This window comes from Macrobrachium rosenbergii, chromosome 18 (genome assembly GCF_040412425.1).
Source record: "Macrobrachium rosenbergii isolate ZJJX-2024 chromosome 18, ASM4041242v1, whole genome shotgun sequence".
Classification (NCBI taxonomy): domain Eukaryota; kingdom Metazoa; phylum Arthropoda; class Malacostraca; order Decapoda; family Palaemonidae; genus Macrobrachium; species Macrobrachium rosenbergii.
This window is the reverse complement of record NC_089758.1, coordinates 24,169,234-24,188,391: the sequence shown is the minus strand read 5'-3', so window position 1 is coordinate 24,188,391 and position 19,158 is coordinate 24,169,234. Positions and strand designations below refer to the sequence as shown.

At 34.5% G+C, this 19,158-nt stretch overlaps 1 protein-coding gene across 2 annotated transcripts in view; it reads right to left on the bottom strand.

The window, feature by feature from the left end:
* The window catches only part of LOC136848202 (nephrin-like), a 423,011-nt gene that overhangs the window by 8,264 nt on the left and 395,589 nt on the right, over window positions 1-19,158 (bottom strand). For both annotated transcript variants that reach the window (XM_067120514.1, XM_067120515.1), the window contains 7 exons: window positions 16,912-17,056; window positions 14,933-15,063; window positions 10,406-10,565; window positions 7,888-8,050; window positions 3,794-3,930; window positions 2,252-2,364; window positions 1,447-1,639 (listed from right to left, as the gene is read on the bottom strand). In XM_067120514.1, coding sequence (XP_066976615.1) covers window positions 1,447-1,639; window positions 2,252-2,364; window positions 3,794-3,930; window positions 7,888-8,050; window positions 10,406-10,565; window positions 14,933-15,063; window positions 16,912-17,056 — 1,042 coding nt within the window. The remainder of the gene's footprint in view (window positions 1-1,446; window positions 1,640-2,251; window positions 2,365-3,793; window positions 3,931-7,887; window positions 8,051-10,405; window positions 10,566-14,932; window positions 15,064-16,911; window positions 17,057-19,158) is intronic.

Sequence of the window (19,158 nt, the reverse complement as noted above, 5' to 3'; positions counted from 1 at the left end):
AAGGAAAATAATGACGAAACAACATGAAAATTAAGTTCTTAAAAGAGAAGGCTACGGTATAAAATGTAGCTTTAGCAGACAGGACAAAATAAAAGACTGAACAAAGTACGAGAACACTTTACAAATTGTGCACTTCAAATTACTCAACTTTTCAAGACAAGCTTCAAATATATGTGAGAATACCCACATGTGAAATAGAGCATCGTTAAAGAGAAGACTTTGGTGAAATTCAATACAGAATCTACGAAATGAAGAATGTCTTGGGATTAGAAAAATGCTTGACAGTTTAAGGAACCATAAGAACAGACTTCAGGCTTTCTATATGATGCCCAGTGAGGTTTATCGTCAACTTGGGTAATGAGTACTTATCAATTTATGTAATTACTACTGGAAGAAGAAATCTCTTTACTTCTTCTGGTAATGCTATTTAAATGTACATTTTTTCTCACAACTGTCTGTCTGCGTGTCTGCAAGGTATCTCAAAATGTTATGAACAGATTTCAATGAATTTTTAAAGAATGATGCGCCTTGGAACATACATGCGGATTCAGAATTTATTTTACCAATAAATCTGACTTTATGGTTAGTTCCCAAAACCACTGCAGATAAGGTAATCACTTCACAATAACTTACAAGAAGGTGTCTGGATCAAGTGTTTGTTACGAAGCAATTATGTGAGGAATCTGAAAACATAAGCAACAAACTTTATGCAGCCTTCTGTAACACCACTGTCTGAAGAGGATTTCCCGCTTGTTCGTGTTTAAGTAACAATGGCGTTGTACGAGGTACGCACTTTCTGACTTCCTTCCAGCTCTAATTGGTAGAGTATTCATTAATATGAAATTTTGGTAACTTCTTTTTGAAAAACCAAGCCTTGCCTGTAGCCACGAGACCATTTTCTACTAACGCCCAAAACGCCTTACCCTGTATAAGTTGGTCAACTCTTGGTGTTCAACAGGACGTCATGCAATATTATAGAACAAAATGTCCAGCGAGTCTAGCTAAGTTCCTGCTGTTCATCAGAATTTCACACACTATCAAAACAAATAAAAAATGCCCCGATGTTTCTTCGGCGCAATCGACTTTTCTGTACAACGTATAGTGCTGTATGAAGCTCTCAGTCGCGGCCCATGAAACTTTCAGCCACGGCTCGGTGGTGGCCTGTGTTGTTGGGCACCTATAGCGGTGGCAGAAGCACGATCATGGCAAAATTTAACCTTAAATGGAATAAAAACTACTAAGGCTAGAGGGCTGCAATTCGGTATGCCTGATGATTGGGGAGTTGATGATCAACATACCAATTTGCAGCCCTCTAGCCTCAGTAGTTTCTAAGATCTGAGCCGGACAGAAAAAAAAAAGTGCGGAAGGACAGACAAATAGCCATCTCAACAGTTTTCTTTTACAGAAAACTAAAAAAAAGCAACCAGTCGAACGAACGTTACTTACTCTGCTGTATTTCCACCTCCTGGTTCGTGTGGATCGGCAGGGTCACGGGGAGAGCCGCCCCCTTGGAGTTGAAGGCTATGACGAGGGCCTCGTATTCCTTGCCAGGGGAGAGCGTCTGGACGAAAAAGGCCGGAGACGCCGAGGAATAGTTCACGATGATCTCGTGCCTCTTCTGGGGCATCAGCAGCCAGATCTGTTTGGGGAAGATGCAAGTTAATGAGATCTCTACGAGCAAAGGAGTTATATTCTGTTAGGACTGTTGCTAAGTGTCGTGCATATTGTCATGACGGTACAGGATTATCTTTCTGTATTCTAGAGGATGTTGACGAAATATGTCCTCATATATGTATGTATATGTATACAGTATATATATATATATATATATATATATATATATATATATATATATATATATATATATATATATATATAAAATATTAATAACTCAAACACACATATACATGTGTATGTGTGTGGGTGATTAATATTATATATGTATATATATATATATATATATATATATATATATATATATGTATATACATATATATTATATAATACATATGTATATATATATATATATATATATATATATATATATATATATATAAATTTTATATATATATACATGTATATATATACAAAATATTGAATACCACACATATACATATGTATGTATATATATAGATTATACATATATATATAAAATATAAACAATTACATAATTTAATTACCTGAAGGAGGAATTACCACCAACAGCTGAAATTGTCAAATTACCTGAAGGAGGAGATAATTACTCAATTACCTGCAGAAGGAAGCTTTGAGGGAGTCCTCCGTTGAAACCCGGAGTGCAGCTGATGCTGCATGAGTGCGTGGTGATGTTTTCAACCGCGCAGTCGCTGACCTCTTCCGGGGGTCCTGAAAATGAGAGCGGGGTGGCGGGTGAGGGGGGTCATTAACTCTCGAGAGGGGAAAGGGTTGAAAATGCTCTACTGCCTGCATTTAATTTCACTCTCTTTTAATTGCCCCAGGTTCTTTCGTTTAACGGGTAGTGCTGGAAACGTGTACTTTTGTTTAATGTTTTTATATGTATGTACGTATGGGAGGTATGTATATACATATATACTGTACATATATATATGTATATATACATATATATATATATATATATATATATATATATATATATATATATATATATATATATATACGTATATATACTGTATATATATACATATATATATATGTATATATATATATATATATATATATATATATATATATATATACATAATCACATTTTTGCTGCATAAACATGGATAACTTTCATCCTTAGTCTTTGTTTTTAGAAAGTAACAATTCGATACAAAATAAATATGATTTGCAATGATTCTTTACGTAGCTCTACGAGTTAAATTCACTGACTCGTATACAAAATTTTAGCCGCTGCATCGGATTTCTTTTTCGTGCTGAACTAAAAACTCTCGTTTCAGAATCATGATTTTTACCATTCAGAAATCGTGAAAAATTAAGCTGTTTTCGAACCAGCTCTTCATATATTTTTATCGTGTCCATTTCTCCAATTTAAGCAAATTTTACATGATTTGTAACAGATGAAAGAAGAGCAATTCGGAAAACAAAATGGGGGGGGGGGGATTCATCAAGAAATAAAAAAATCTGACTGAATGAGAAAAAAATCCAGACTGGAAATTTTGGTAAAACTGAAAACTACTACCGTGGCCTGGAATATTTACCGCCTTTTGTATATGTCCATGATATTTACAATCTTTTGTTTATGTTCTTTACGTTAATTCCGAAGGGACTGGTACTAAATAAGGCGCCTAGTTTGCAAGTACACTGGTAGTTGCCGAACTAGAGAGCCACACGGGTAGCTTTACGTTTTACTGAAATTTTTAAAAATTCTGGTGGAATATCGAAAAAATTAATGATTCTGAGAGGTAAAAATAAAAGGAAACAAGTAAAAAGTGCCTTCGGAGCAATCGAGTTTTCTGTACAGCCGCTACAGCATATAATCAAGGCCACCGAAAATAGACCTATCTTACGGTGATCTCGGTATAATGCTGTATGAGCCGCGGCCTAAGAAACTTCAATCACGGCCCGGTGGTGTCCTATCCTATATCGTTGCCAGAAGCACGATTACGGCTAACTTTAACCTTAAATTTGCTGTGTTTGATGATTGGAGGGTGGGTGATCAACATATCAATTTGCAGTCCTCTAGCCTCAATAGCTTTTAAGAGCTGAGGGTGAACAGACAAAGCCGTCACATTAGTTTTCTTTTAGGGCAAACTTAAAAGGAAAAAGGGGATAGATTGCCTAAATTACTTACCAGCAGATATAACGGTAAAGGAACAGGGCGTCGACTGAGTGCCAATGGAGTTCGTCGCGTGGCACAGGAGGGTGCCATAGTCCCTCTCGGACCTCGGAGAGTAGTAGAGCACACTCTTCAGCTCCTCCGTTGAGTAACTGTTGGATTTGGGAGAGAATATTTAAGTTGTTCAGTCGTCCGTTTGATTTATGTTACTGTATTTTTGTTTTTACTGATACCAAAGACATTGTTGTGTCGCAATATTACCCACGACAGTGTTCGTGTACACTGGACGGGCGAAGTTCCTTCTTACTGAACTTCTCCACAAAATTGAATAGTTATATACATTCCTAAAATTAATATAAATGTATTAATTATATGCTAGAGTATGCGCAATAACCGTCTCTTGTCGGCGTAATGTTTCTTTAGGTCTAAGGTCTAATCATCTTATGACTGACTAGTAGTTTGATTGATTTCCTGGTATCCTTTCCTTTAGTTGTTAGAAAATTAGAACGTTTGTAATTAGATAATTAATTGTTAATGGTTATCCGAAGTCGTAAAGTTGGATACCTAACTTCGAGACGTTTCTCGCAACATAGGAGAACGATTGTCTCCTTTTATTTACGATATTCGTCTAAATGATACTAACCGGCGTTTTGTGATATAATCTTGTTTCTTAGAATTTGACTCAAGGGAACAATAAACATTATAATATTAACTATTATCGCTGCGTGCTTGTCTGTTCTTGTGAAATATCTTTTGGAAGAAAAAAGAACAAGTATCTGACCAGGTTTTTTTTAAAACTTGAACTATAACGTGTTTCTTAACTAAATTTATGGTCGCAAGTTACGTTAAACGTACTGGAGAATATCCTTGCTATAAAAATGAGGATTACTAAATAAAAAAAATTCCTAATGAATCTCATTAGCGTTATTTAACAGCAAGGATGAATAGAAGAGGAAAAATCATTCCTTTAGGATTTAGTCTTAAATGAAATGAAATTTTCGTGAGCTTTTATTCTCGTCAGTTGAACAAGACTTAAAATTGGATGTAATCATTCCTTTACGTTTTAGTCTTAAATGAAATTAAACTTTCGTGGGCTTTTATTCTCGTCAGTTGAACAAGACTTAAGCTTGAATGTACTCATTCCTTTAGGTTTTAGTCTTAAATGGAATGACACTTTCGTGAGCTTTTATTCTCGTCAGTCGAATAAAACTGAGATTAAATTTAATCATTCCTTTAGGTTTTAGTCTTAAATGAAATGAAATTTTCGTGAGCTTTTATTCTCGTCAGTCGAATAAAACTAAGATTAAATTTAATCATTCCTTTAGGTTTTAGTCTTAAATGAAATGGAATTTTCGTGAGGCTTTATTCTCGTCAATTAAACAAAACTTAAGATGAAATTTAATCATTCCTTTAGGGTTTAGTCTTAAATGAAATGAAACTTTCGTGAGCTTTTATTCTCGGCAGTTGAACAAAACTTACGATTAAATTTAATCATTCCTTTAGGTTTTACTCTTGAATGAAATGAAACTTTCGTGAGCTTTTATTCACGTCATTTGAACAAAACTTACGATTAAATTTAATCATTCCTTTAGGTTTTAGTCTTAAATGAAATGAAACTTTCGTGAGCTTTTATTTTCGTCGGTCGAACAAAACTTGAGATTATATTTAATAACAGAGAGACAGGCGTACTTTCCCTTCGCCTGGCAAACTCGTTTCAAGTATTTTCGTAAGATAAATAACTCTTGGTTTACCCTAAGCACGAAAGTATTAATTCTGTTTCACCATCTGGCCGAAAATAAAAATTTTGATGATAATTTTATGAGACTACCTGCGTTTATTAACCCCTTAACGATTAAGCCTTCAGTACAATAGCCAGTATTTGAGTCATGAACACACCAAAGTGTACATTCACCATGGAAGTTTAAAATCACACTGGAAGTAAAGTTTAAATAAAAGCCAACTGAAGAAAAAGCAGGCACAGATTTCAAGAACATGTCCCAACGCAATGAATTCTGTAAATACTTGACTGTTACAGTGGTCAGGTCACTCTCCTCGTATTTTCAGAGCAGGGTCTTTTCGGTAAGCGGGAGTGCACACAATAATAATAATAATAATAATAATAATAATAATAATAATAATAATAATAATAATAATAATAATAATAATAATAATGAATCAAGAAACCCCCTGTAACGAGGCTGTAATATCGAGAGTTAAAAGCCACAGCAGTGTTAAAAATATTTATCCAGAGAGTTACCACTCCGGAGTAGTATGTGAAAGTCTCTCCTCATCATTTTTAACTCTGTGCCTAAATATTTTTAACACTACTGTGGCTTTTAATTCTCAATAATAATAATAATAATAATAATAATAATAATAATAATAATAATAATAATAATAATAATAATAATAATAATAATAATAATAGGAGGGAAGGAAATAGACCCCCTCAACATTTTTAACTCTGTACATAAATGTTTTTAACACTAGAGTGACTTTAACTAATAATAATAATAATAATAATAATAATAATAATAATAATAATAATAATAATAATAATAATAGGAAGGAAGGAAATAGACCTCAACATTTTTAGCTCTGTGCATAAATGTTTTTAACACTACTGTGGCTTTAACTAATAATAATAATAATAATAATAATAATAATAATAATAATAATAATAATAATAATAATAGGAAGGAAGGAAATAGACCTCCTCAACATTTTTAACTCTGTCCCTAAATATTTTTAACACTACAGCGGCTTTTAATTCTCAATATAATAATAATAATAATAATAATAATAATAATAATAATAATAATAATAATAATAATAATAATAATAATAATAATAATAATAATATGCAGGGAGTAGACCTTCTTTGATGCATGTTTTGTTGAAAATAATGGCAGTTTTCAACGAATTAATCTTATACAGTCTTTTTTCAATTCTCCTTACAATTCTTTCTTCTAGCTCAGCTAGGTTATTGAGTAGAATTCCAATATTCATATTTGTCTAAATTGGGATATTTGTCAAAGACTGTTTTATGAAAAATATTATATTTTGCTTATATCTTGTACATTGTGTAGACTACACAGTGTACAAAATATAAGCAAAATATATTTTTCATGAAACAATCTTTGACAAATATCCCAATTTAGACAAATATGAATTTTGGAATTCTACTCAATAACGAACTGTCAGGAGAAATGGAAAAAACCCTGTATAAGATTAATTCGTTGAAAACTGCCGTTATTTTCAACAAAATAATAATAATAATAATAATAATAATAATAATAATAATAATAACAGGAAGGAAATAGACCCTCCTTTCAGTGGCCTACTAAGAAAGATGGCTGCAGCGCGCGAAATGATCTTACATTGTTTCTCCTCAATTTTCCTTTTGACTCTCGTCTCTTCCACGTTAATAATAGTCAGCAACTGACCGAAATATGTAGACTGGCCAGCTGATGACCAATACTAATGTGGAAGAGAAGCAAATTGTAAAGAAAATTGAAAAGACTCCCTATAAGATCAATCTGCTTGATGCAGCCATTCTTTTAACAGAATAATAATAATAATAATAATAATAATAATAATAATAATAATAATAATAATAATAATAATAATAATAATAATAATAATAAATACTCATAGTAGCATGAGTCTTGAAATGGAGAAGCAAATCCACACTTGTGTATGGGTACATACATTTTAGAAATAGAGCTGTAGAGATTTAATTTTTAAACATACAGTATGTAGTGACTATGTACCCATACATGACTGTGGATTTGTTTCTCCTGTAATAATAATAATAATAATAATAATAATAATAATAATAATAATAATAATAATAATAATAATAATAATAATAATAATAAAAATAATAATAATAACACCGGCTAGCTTTCGTCTAACATAAGCGCTAAAGAAAAATGAATTGTACGTTAAATTGAGAAGGCTAGATATATAATAATAATAATAATGTGCACTAACAGTAATCAATGTTCAACTTCAGCAAGACGAACCACATAAACACCAGTTACCTTCTTTCAGGCAAAGACCTCGAGACGCGATCACGTTCCCCTCACCTGCCCTTCCCTCCTCACCTGTCCGGACTGATGATTTTGTTGTGCTCCCTCCGGATGGAGTTGTTGAATGTCCAGGTGAAAGAGACGTCCGGGGGATCCGCGTCGACCAGGCAGCTCACGTTCAAGGATTCGAACAGACCAACTCCTATCAGCGCAGGGGTGACGGTGCATCTCGGCGCGTCTGAATGCAGGGGAGAAATTGCTCGTAAAAAAGAGAGAGAGAAAAACCTTGCTGAAGGAAAAGGAAGATCTTTCTTGTTGGTGAGGAAGAATGATCAACACTTCACTTTCCTTCGAATGTTTATAACAGCAACCTGGTGTTTTTGTGCTCTCTCTCTCTCTCTCTCTCTCTCTCTCTCTCTGCAAATGATGACAACACTTCGTTCGACACTAAGTTTTCGACCAAAGATCTGGTGTCTTAAGTGCGTTTTTTTTTTTGGTTGCAGATGTCAAATGCTGTGTTTAGAGATGAAGTTGCTTTTGTGCTCTCTCTCTCTCTCTCTCTCTCTCTCTCTCTCTCTCTCTCTCTCTCTCTCTCTCTGCAAATGGTGACAACGCTTCGTTCGACATTAAGTTTTCGACCAAAGATCTGATGTCTTAAGTGAGTTTTTTTTTGTTGCAAATGTCAAATGCTGTCTTTGGAGATGAAGCTTTTAGCCTCATGGCCTTTTTGTAATTCTCAGTTCTACCTGTGATGGCATGAACCACGGACCAATAGTGAATGCATGATATAGGAGTGAGGTGAAGTTTGGAATAAAGTGGCAAAGCTGTACATGAGTAATTCCTTTGTATACAATTAAACCATTAAACAGATTAATAAAATAAATAATGCGTATCCTTAATCTTAATACTTGCATGAAACGTACGGGTAGTTTCTTTTAATATACACATTTTCGATTAAAATTAAAGAATAAACACAATATGATGACAGTATAATGACATCGGAGTGTTTTTTTTTAATAGTAAAAAATAAGATTGTAAATATAATGCAAAAAAGCTACTAAATTTTTAATTTTTGTTAAACCTGTAATACATCAACGTTTACAAAACTTATTAACACAATAATTACTGCACTTATTTGACATCGATATGAAAAGGTTCACTTGTAGTGTCTCCTACTTACATTTGATATCGATGTGTAAAGGTTCACCTGTAGCGTTTCCTACTTACATTTGATATCGAAAGGAAAAGGTTCACTTGTAGTGTCTCCTACTTACATTTGATATCGATGTGAAAAGGTTCACTTGTAGTGTCTCCAACTTACATTTAATATCGATGTGAAAAGGTTCACTTGTAGCGTCTCCTACTTACATTTGACATCGATATGAAAAGGTTCACTTGTAGTGTCTCCTACTTACATTTGATATCGATGTGAAAAGGTTCACTTGTAGTGTCTCCTACTTACATTTAATATCGACAGGAAAAGGTTCACTTGTAGTGTCTCCTACTTACATTTGATATCGACATGAAAAGGTTCACTTGTAGTGTCTCCTACTTACATTTGATATCGATATGAAAAGGTTCACTTGTAGTGTCTCCTACTTACATTTGATATCGATGTGAAAAGGTTCACTTGTAGTGTCTCCTACTTACATTTAATATCGACAGGATAAGGTTCACTTGTAGTGTCTCCTACTTACATTTGATATCGACATGAATAGGTTCACTTGTAGTGTCTCCTACTTACATTTGATATCGACATGAATAGGTTCACTTGTAGTGTCTCCTACTTACATTTGATATCGATGTGAAAAGGTTCACTTGTAGTGTCTCCTACTTACATTTGATATCGACATGAAAAGGTTCACTTGTAGTGTCTCCTACTTACATTTGATATCGACATGAAAAGGTTCACTTGTAGTGTCTCCTACTTACATTTGATATCGACATGAAAAGGTTCACTTGTAGTGTCTCCTACTTACATTTGATATCGATATGAAAAGGTTCACTTGTAGTGTCTCCTACTTACATCTGACACCGATGTGAAAAGGTTCACTTTTAGCGTCTCCTACTTACATCTGACACCGATGTGAAAAGGTTCAGTTGTAGTGTCTCCTACTTACATTTGACACCGAGGTGAAAAGGTTCACTTGTAGTGTCTCCTACTTACATTTAATATCGACAGGAAAAGGTTCACTTGTAGTGTCTCCTACTTACATTTGATATCGATGTGAAAAGGTTCACTTGTAGCGTCTCCTACTTACATTTGGTATCGATATGAAAAGGTTCACTTGTAGTGTCTCCTACTTACATTTGACACTGATGTGAAAAAGGTTCACTTGTAGTGTCTCCTACTTACATTTGATATCGACATGAAAAGGTTCACTTGTAGTGTCTCCTACTTACATTTGATATCGATGTGAAAAGGTTCAATTGTAGTGTCTCCTACTTACATTTGACACTGATGTGAAAAAGGTTCACTTGTAGTGTCTCCTACTTACATTTGACACTGATGTGAAAAAGGTTCACTTGTAGTGTCTCCTACTTACTTTTGATATCGACATGAAAAGGTTCACTTGTAGTGTCTCCTACTTACATTTGATATCGATGTGAAAAGGTTCACTTGTAGTGTCTCCCTGGACATTGGACGCCGAACACACGTAGTCACCCGACCGTTCTCGTTTCACCTTCTGCAGAGCCAAGGTCGACTCACTCACTAATATTCCGGCACTCACGTTGTGGACCATTAGTTCCCCCTGAGGGAGAAGTGGACAAGAAATGACTACTAGCTTTAGCGCCTAATTTTCATTTTGCATCAAGTTTTTAGACAGGCAAAAGTTTCTGCTTGCATCTTAGTCACAAGTGGGAAGGTAAATCTGAATATGCTGCGTAAAACATGTCATAAACACGTCGGTAACTTGTGGCCCACATCTCACAAACAGGTTGAATGCAAGTCAAAACGACTTGTTGGCAGTCCTAACCAATTTCACAGAATTATCCAGCATATGTCGAAGATTCGTTCTCCACTTATGGTCCCCGATTTGTTTTCAACTTGTTGTGATATGTATCCAAAAGTTTCCATCAAGTATTTACATGTTCTACTATAATAATAATAATAATAATAATAATAATAATAATAATAATAATAATAATAATAATAATAATAATAATAATAATAATAATAACGATGATGATGATGGCAGTTATGAAAATGGTAATAATAATAATGATGCTGAATAAGATCAGAAATACTGTCAGCACAAAGTTATAAACACACGGCGACAACTTATTATATACATATCACAAACATGTTGAAAACAAGTCAACGACCGTAATTGGAGAACGAACCTTTAAGCCAACACTGAATAATCGTATGAAGCACCGGTTAGAAATAACAGTAAGTCGCCGACTTGCATTTAACATGTTCGTGATATATATATGATAAGTTGTCGCCGTGTGTTTATAACATGTTTTATAGTACTGTGGGGAACATGCTTTCCACTGACAGCATTTCTGATTTTATTCAGCATCATTATTATTATTACCACTTTCAAAACTGTCATTATTATTATTATTATTATTATTATTATTATTATTATTATTATTATTATTATTATTATTATTATTATTATTATTATTATTATTATTATATTATTATTATTATTACTGCGCCATTTACATAAGGGCCCATCCACACTACAGGAGAACACGTAAATACTTGTTGGAAACTTTTTGGATACATATCACAAACAAGTCGATAACAAGTCGGGGACCATAAGTGGAGAATGAATCTCCGACAAATGCTGGCTAATTGTATGAAAGTGGTTAAGGACTACCAACAAGTCGTTGACTTGTATTCAACCTGTTCGTGAGGTTTGGTCCACAAATCATCGACGCGTTTATGACATGTTTTCCGCAGCAACTTCAGAACATGGTTATGACATGTTCTGGCGAGTAGATAGTAGGTCAAAAGCACAGAAAATGAAACTATAAAATCTTTTCAAATGTTTCACTCCTGGACAGTGAGCTTGAAAAGAAAAAATCGTCAGAGGGAGGTGAGGATACACAACAACGAGGTCGACTCCAAAGTGAATCTTGATTGTGTTTATAATTTTCTGAATTACACCAGGTTGACAAGCGAGGAATGAAAATGAGTAAAAATAGAAAAGGATCCCGTTGAAGAGGGGAAATGAAGCAGAGGGAGAAGAAGAAGTGAATAAAAACGCTGACTTTATCTGCATATGTAAAATGAAGGAAGTCAGTGTGAACAGATTTTTGGGCTAACGAAGCTATTGTCGCAATATGAAAGCAGATTATTATCTTATCAAGGGAATTAACGCCCATTCTTTACAGAGCAGTCTTCTAAATTCACCATTTTTTTCCCAACGGCAGCAATAATTCTAATGACGAGTTTCATTCCCCCCTTCTGAATTAATACAGACTAATTGCTATTCCAGCTCGGCAGCAATTAATTAGAGTCATTCTCTCGAGGAACACCTAACTCCTAGTTTTTTTTTTTTTTATTCATTTAATTTTCCTGTTGAAAAGATTGATACGAGGCCATTCTCCCAACAGTAATAACCTGGAATAGATAACTTTTTATAGATTACTTCTTCAGCCCCTTCGCTACTGATATATTCTATCACATTTTTCAGTTTTCTGAAAAGAAAACTGCTGCGCCGGCTTTGTCTGTCCGCCCCCACTTTTTTCTGTGCGCACTTTTTCTCTCCGCGGCGCAGTCGAGTTTCGTGCGCATCGCAAAATCAAGGCCATAGATCTATCTTTCGGTGGTCTCGGTATAATGCTGTATGAGCCACGCCCAATGAATCTTTAACTATGGCACGGTGGTGGCCTGGCCTATATCGTTGCCAGATGCACGATTATGGCCAAGTTTAACCTTAAAAAAATAAAAACTACTGAGGCTAGAGGGCTGCAAATTGGAATGTCGATCATCCACCCTCCAGTCATCAAATATACCAAATTACAACCCTCCAGACCCAATAGTTTTTTTTTATTTTATTTTATTTAAGGTTAAAGTTAGCCATAATCGTGCATCTGGCAACGATATAGGCCAGGCCACCACCGGGCCGTGGTTAAAGATTCATGGGCCGCGGGTCATACAGCATTATACCGAAATCACCGAAAGATAGATCTATTTTCGGTGGCCTTGATTATACGATGTACAGAAAACTCGACTGCGCCGAAGAAACTTCCGCGCATTTTTTACTCGTTTACTTGTTTTTCGTTTGGTGATTCTCACATTTACTACTCGTTGCACCCGTCGAGACTTTCGTTCTCTCCTAAGAAATAACGAACAAAGAATCATTACAAGTACTGATTAATCGTGAGAAGGGGGACGTCAGCGAGGAGACTTCAGAAATATACGAACACCAGAGGCGAATACAATATTGAAGACGTAAAAAAAATAAAGATAAAAAAAAATAACTGATGAAAACCCAAGACAAAGAAACTCATTAGATCGAGAGGATGCGGACGACAATCTAGGCAGAATCATTGAGTCCAAGACAGCAATTTGTCAAGAAGAAAAATAAAAAAGAAAGTAAAACCTCTCTCACCTCTTTCTTTTAGTGACTTTAGAGTAAGGGATACGTTACCAAATATCGATAATCACGATACGAATCGTTTCGTAACTCTCCATGACGTGAAAAGCTAAAGGAGAACTGTTGTGACTGGCGTTAAGAATCTATATTCTGAAACACAGTTTGACAGGATTTTGGTCACTTGAGTGTATGAAAACTGACTATGGCTTCATTGGAGAAAGCACATTTACAGGTATATATATATATATATATATATATATATATATATATATATATATATATATATATATATATATATATATATATATATATATATATGCACGTACACACACACACACACACACATATATATATATATATATATATATATATATATATATATATATATATATATATATATATATATATATATATATATATATATACATATATATAATATTTGAAATGTACACATACGTGTTGAGCAAGGATCTAATAAGGGAAATGGCATTTTCTGTTTAAATTTCCGATTGCAGAGAAGATTCAGTCTTTCCCTGGAAATGACAATATTTTGCAAACATTAGTATTAAGTTGCACGGGGCTCTTAACTTTCGGCTTTGCCTAAACCAAAATTAGGAAGAAACTTTTTTTTATTCTGATAACATTAACTCCACAAAAACAATGAAATAAAGCCACAAATAAGAGACAAACGTCGCTTTCAATAACCTTTTGATTAAATATATATATATAATATTTATATACTATGTCTAGTAACCTTTAGGAATTTGCGAAATACAGCCATAAATAAAAGACAAATGTCGCTTTCAATAACCTTTTGATATATAAATAATATATATCAAAATGGCCTCCACAAGACCGAATATCATATCTTGTTTCTTTCGAGTGACAGCTCATTGATTATTTCCTAATATTTCAGTACAAAATTCATTGCCTGTTATTTTCATTACAATATTTGTTGAAGGGTTGCGTAATGTGTTTCACCACATAATGAGAAAATAACAACAATAATTATAATGACAAAAATAATTCTCAATTCCAGGATTGGTTTACTTGTCTTAATTTATACTTGGAACAAAATGCTAACATTTCAGGTTTTTCAAAACATTACACATACATGTAAATACACATTACCTATATATCTACTGTACATGCACACAAACACCCAAACACACACGTCTCTCTCTCTCTCTCTCTCTCTCTCTCTCTCTCTCTCTCTCTCTCTCTCTCTCTCTATATATATATATATATATATATATATATATATATATATATATATATATATATATATATATATATATATGTATATATCTAAGCATATTTGCATATATATATAATTATATATATATATATATAAATATGTATGCAAATATATATATATATATATATATATATATATATATATATATATATATATATATATATATATATATATATATATATATATATATATATATATATATATATATATATACAGATATGAGATATATGAATATGCTTTCAAACAAGTAATTATTGCTACTATGGTGAGGTGTACAATCCCCACTCTCTTTTCTCGCACTTACATTCAAGTACCACTGCACTTTGTAAGGCTTAGGGTTGGCATTCACTTGGCACTCGAAGAAGAGGTCACTGCCCTCTCGAAGGTGACTCGCGTTCAGAGTCCTTCCGAGGGTCATGTTAACCATCGGCTTGTCTAAAGAGATAAAAAAAAATTAAAATACATAAACAAACAAATAAATAGATCAATAAATATATATACATTAACAAATAAATATATAACAGGTTATAATTTATGGTATTAAGTACACTATTTCATTTAAAAAATGTTTAGTTAGTCAAATCAAGCACTGGGGCACTTTTGGCCATTCACTGCTAAGACAGTGAAAAGGAGTTCGCGTGGTTGGACAGCAGGATAAAGAGGTCCAGAAAATAAAGGAGATGAGGTACAAGGATTTAAAGGTGGAACTGGGAGAAAACCCCACAGCTGCACCAATAAGTAACATTTGGAGGCGTTCAACATCAACACTGAAGAAAGGAAAGGGGGATTGAAGTGGAGTATAGCTAAAAAGTGGCTGCAACAGCTACGGGTCGAAGGGAAGCTACAAACCCCCTTTGGTAATGCACTGACCGCCCTACCCCCCTACGGGACCAATTTTTACTTACAACCTTTAACAGAATATAACATCTATGGCCTACTGAACAAACCTAAATTTCTGATGTTTCTTTCTGAAAGGAATTTCAATTACTCACTTACTAAGGGAAGCAATCAATAATAATATATCCATTGGCAGGAAACTGAAGCGCACATACCTGGTGCATCAACAAATACATTCAAGTCTAAAATAGCTACATACTATCATTCAAAAAACAAAGCAATATTAATCTCTCCAATGGCTGCATCCAGAAGCTCACATACCTGGCGCATCAACAGTCGGTTACAATCAAGACTAAAATGACTACACACTATTAGTCAGAAAAACAAATCAATAATACTCTATCCAATGGCTGCAACCAGAAGCTCACATACCTGGCGCATCAGCATATCGGTTACAATCAAGACTAAAAATGACTACAGAATAGTACCCAGAAAAACAAATCAATATTAACCTGCCCAATTGCTGCAACCTGAAGCTCACACGCATGGTGCATCAACCCATCACACACAATCAAGCCCAAAATGACTACAAATTATTACTCAGAAAAACAAAGCAATATTAATCTCTCCAATGGTTGCTACTTGAAGCTCACATACATGGCGCATCAACCCATCACACACAATTAAGCTCATAATGACTATAAACTATTACTCAGAAAACAAAGCAATATCAATCTCTCCAATGGTTGCTACCTGAAGGTCCCATACCTGGCGCATCACCAATTCGGTTACAAGCAAGCCCAAAATGACTACAGACTATTACTCAGACAAACAAAGCAATACCAACCTCTCCAATGGTTGCTGCTTGACGCTCACATACATGGCGCATCAACCCATCACATACAACCAAGTTCATAATTACTACAAACTATCACTCAAAAAAAAAAAAGCAATATCAATCTCTCCAATGGTTGCTACTAGAAGCTCTCATACATGGCGCATCAATAATGACCACAAACTATTACACAGAAAAACAAAGTAATATCAATCTCTCCAATGGTTGCTACTAGAAGCTCTCATGCATGGCGCATCAATAATGACTACAAACTATTACTCAAAAAAACAAAGCAATATCAATCTCTCCAATGGTTGCTACTAGGTGCTCTCATATATGGCGCATCAATAATGACGACAAACTATTACTCAGAAAAACAAAACAATATCAGTCTCTCCAATGGTTGCTACCTGAAGCTCCCATACCTGGCGCATCACCAATTCGGTTGCAAGCAAGCCGGAAACGACAAACCAATACTCAGAAAAACCAAGCAATATCAATCACTCCAACGGTTGTTCCTTGAAGCTCCCATACCTGGCGCATCACCAATTCGGTTACAAGCAAGCCCGAAATGACTACAAAGTATCACTCAGAAAACCCGAAAAACTTACAAGAAACGTCGAGCGTGTAGACGTCTCCCTGCACGGCCTCGGGGATGAGTCTGTTGTAGGCACGACACGTGAGCTGCCTCCCGTGGTCTGCTCTTGTGGCATTCAGGGTCAAGACGCTCTTGGTCACGTTGTCGCGTTCAGTAACCTGTTGGGATATGAAAAATAGGTCCTTATAAAACAGTGACCTCGGAGCGTGTGTAAAGTACGTCCCTATAAAGCGGAGACCTATCAGAATGTGCAAAATACGTTCCTGTAGAGCCGTAGCCCTTCAGAATATGCAAAATAATTGCTTTTTAAGCAGTAAGCGGGTAGGTTATGTAAAATATCTCCTTATTAAGCAGCAATCTATCTCTATCTGAACATGTAAACTACGTTTTTATAAAGCAGCAACCTATCGAATTATGGAAAATACGTCCTTATTGAGCAGCAACCTATCGGATTATGAAAAATACGTCCTTTTAAAGCAGTAACCTATCTGAATATGTAAACTGCGTCCTTATAAAGCAGGAACCTATCAGATTCTGTAAACTACGTCCTTATAAAGCAGTAACCTATCAAGTTATGGAAAATACGTCCTTAAAAAGCAAGAACCTATCAGATTATGGAAAACACGTCCTTATAATGCAGTAACCCATCAGATTATGGAAAATACGTCCTTATAAAGCAGTAACCTATTGGATTATGGAAAATACGTCCTTATAAAGCAGGAACCTATCAGATTATGGAAAATACGTCCTTATAAAGCAGTAACCTATCAGATAATGGAAAATACGTCCTTATAAAGCAGTAACCTATCAGATTATGAAAAATACGTCCTTATAAAGCAGGAACCTATCAGATTATGGAAAATACGTCCTTGTAAAGCAGTAACCTATCAGATTAATGGAAAATACGTCCTTATAAAGCAAAAACCTAACAGAGTATGGAAAATACGTCCTTATAAAGCAGTAACCTATCAGATTATGGAAAATATGTCCTTATAAAGCAAGAACCTATCAGATTATGGAAAATACGTCCTTATAAAGCAGTAACCCATCAGACTATGGAAAATACGTCCTTATAAGGCAGTAACTTATCAGATTATAGAAAATACGTCCTTAGTAAGCAGTAACCTATCAGAATATGCAAAATACGTCTTCGCAAAATAGTAACAACGGAACGTATATAAACTACATCCTTATAAAATGGTAACCTGTCAGAATATGTAAAATACGTCCCTATAAAAACAGTAAGATGATAGTTTAAATACGTCCGTATTAAGCAGTAACCTATCATAACATGTAAAATACGTCCTTTTAATCCAGTTGCCCATCAGAATATGCAAAATACATCCATATAAAGCAGTAATCTAATAAACAGGCTCAATATTACATTTTAAAACAATGGTGTATTAGCATACGCAACATACATCTTCGCCATGCTGAGTTCTGCAACCATATGGAAATTTATTCATGTACGAACGTACCTCATTAGCATTTGAAAACAACGTCTTTGTATAGCAATCTGAGGTCGCGTTCAGTAGCCTTTTAGCATATGCAAAATACATCCTCGTACAGTAGTGCGGTGTTGCGTTCCGTGACGTGGTAGAATTTGGAAAATGTATCCTTGTATGGAATTAACCCATTAGCATATGCAAATTTTATCCTTGTATGGGAGTACGAGGAAGAAGTCACGTTCAGTTAACCTTTTAGCATATGTAAAATACGTCCTCGTATGGCGTGTCGCGTTCTGTAGCCTATTAGAATATGCAAAATACATTCCTGCTGTTGCAGTACAATGACAGGTTCAGTAACCTATTTACATATGTATGATGCATCCCTAAATATCAGTACAGTTGCTTATTTAGCCCCAGCTTGAGAAATTTATTGTTTCTCCTTACTAACGGTTCAGTGTCAAGTCTAGTAACCTTTAGGAATTTGCGGAATACGGCCATGAATAAGAGACAAATGTCGCTTTCAATAACCTTTGGATATATAACAAATATTTCCCTGAACAACAAACAAATATCGCGTTCGGCAACCTTCTGGAAAATGCAACAGTTTCCCTTAAATAACATTCGCCTATAGCCTTCCGTAACTACAGGAATATGCAAAACATATACCTTAAAATAATACCCCAATATCGTGTTCACTAACCTACAAGAATATTCAAAATATATCTTTCAAGTAAAAGTCCACAACTATGCAGAAACTAGCTTTATAAACTTTAATTGAATTAACTTGCGCAGGAATTAGTTACGGGAACTTA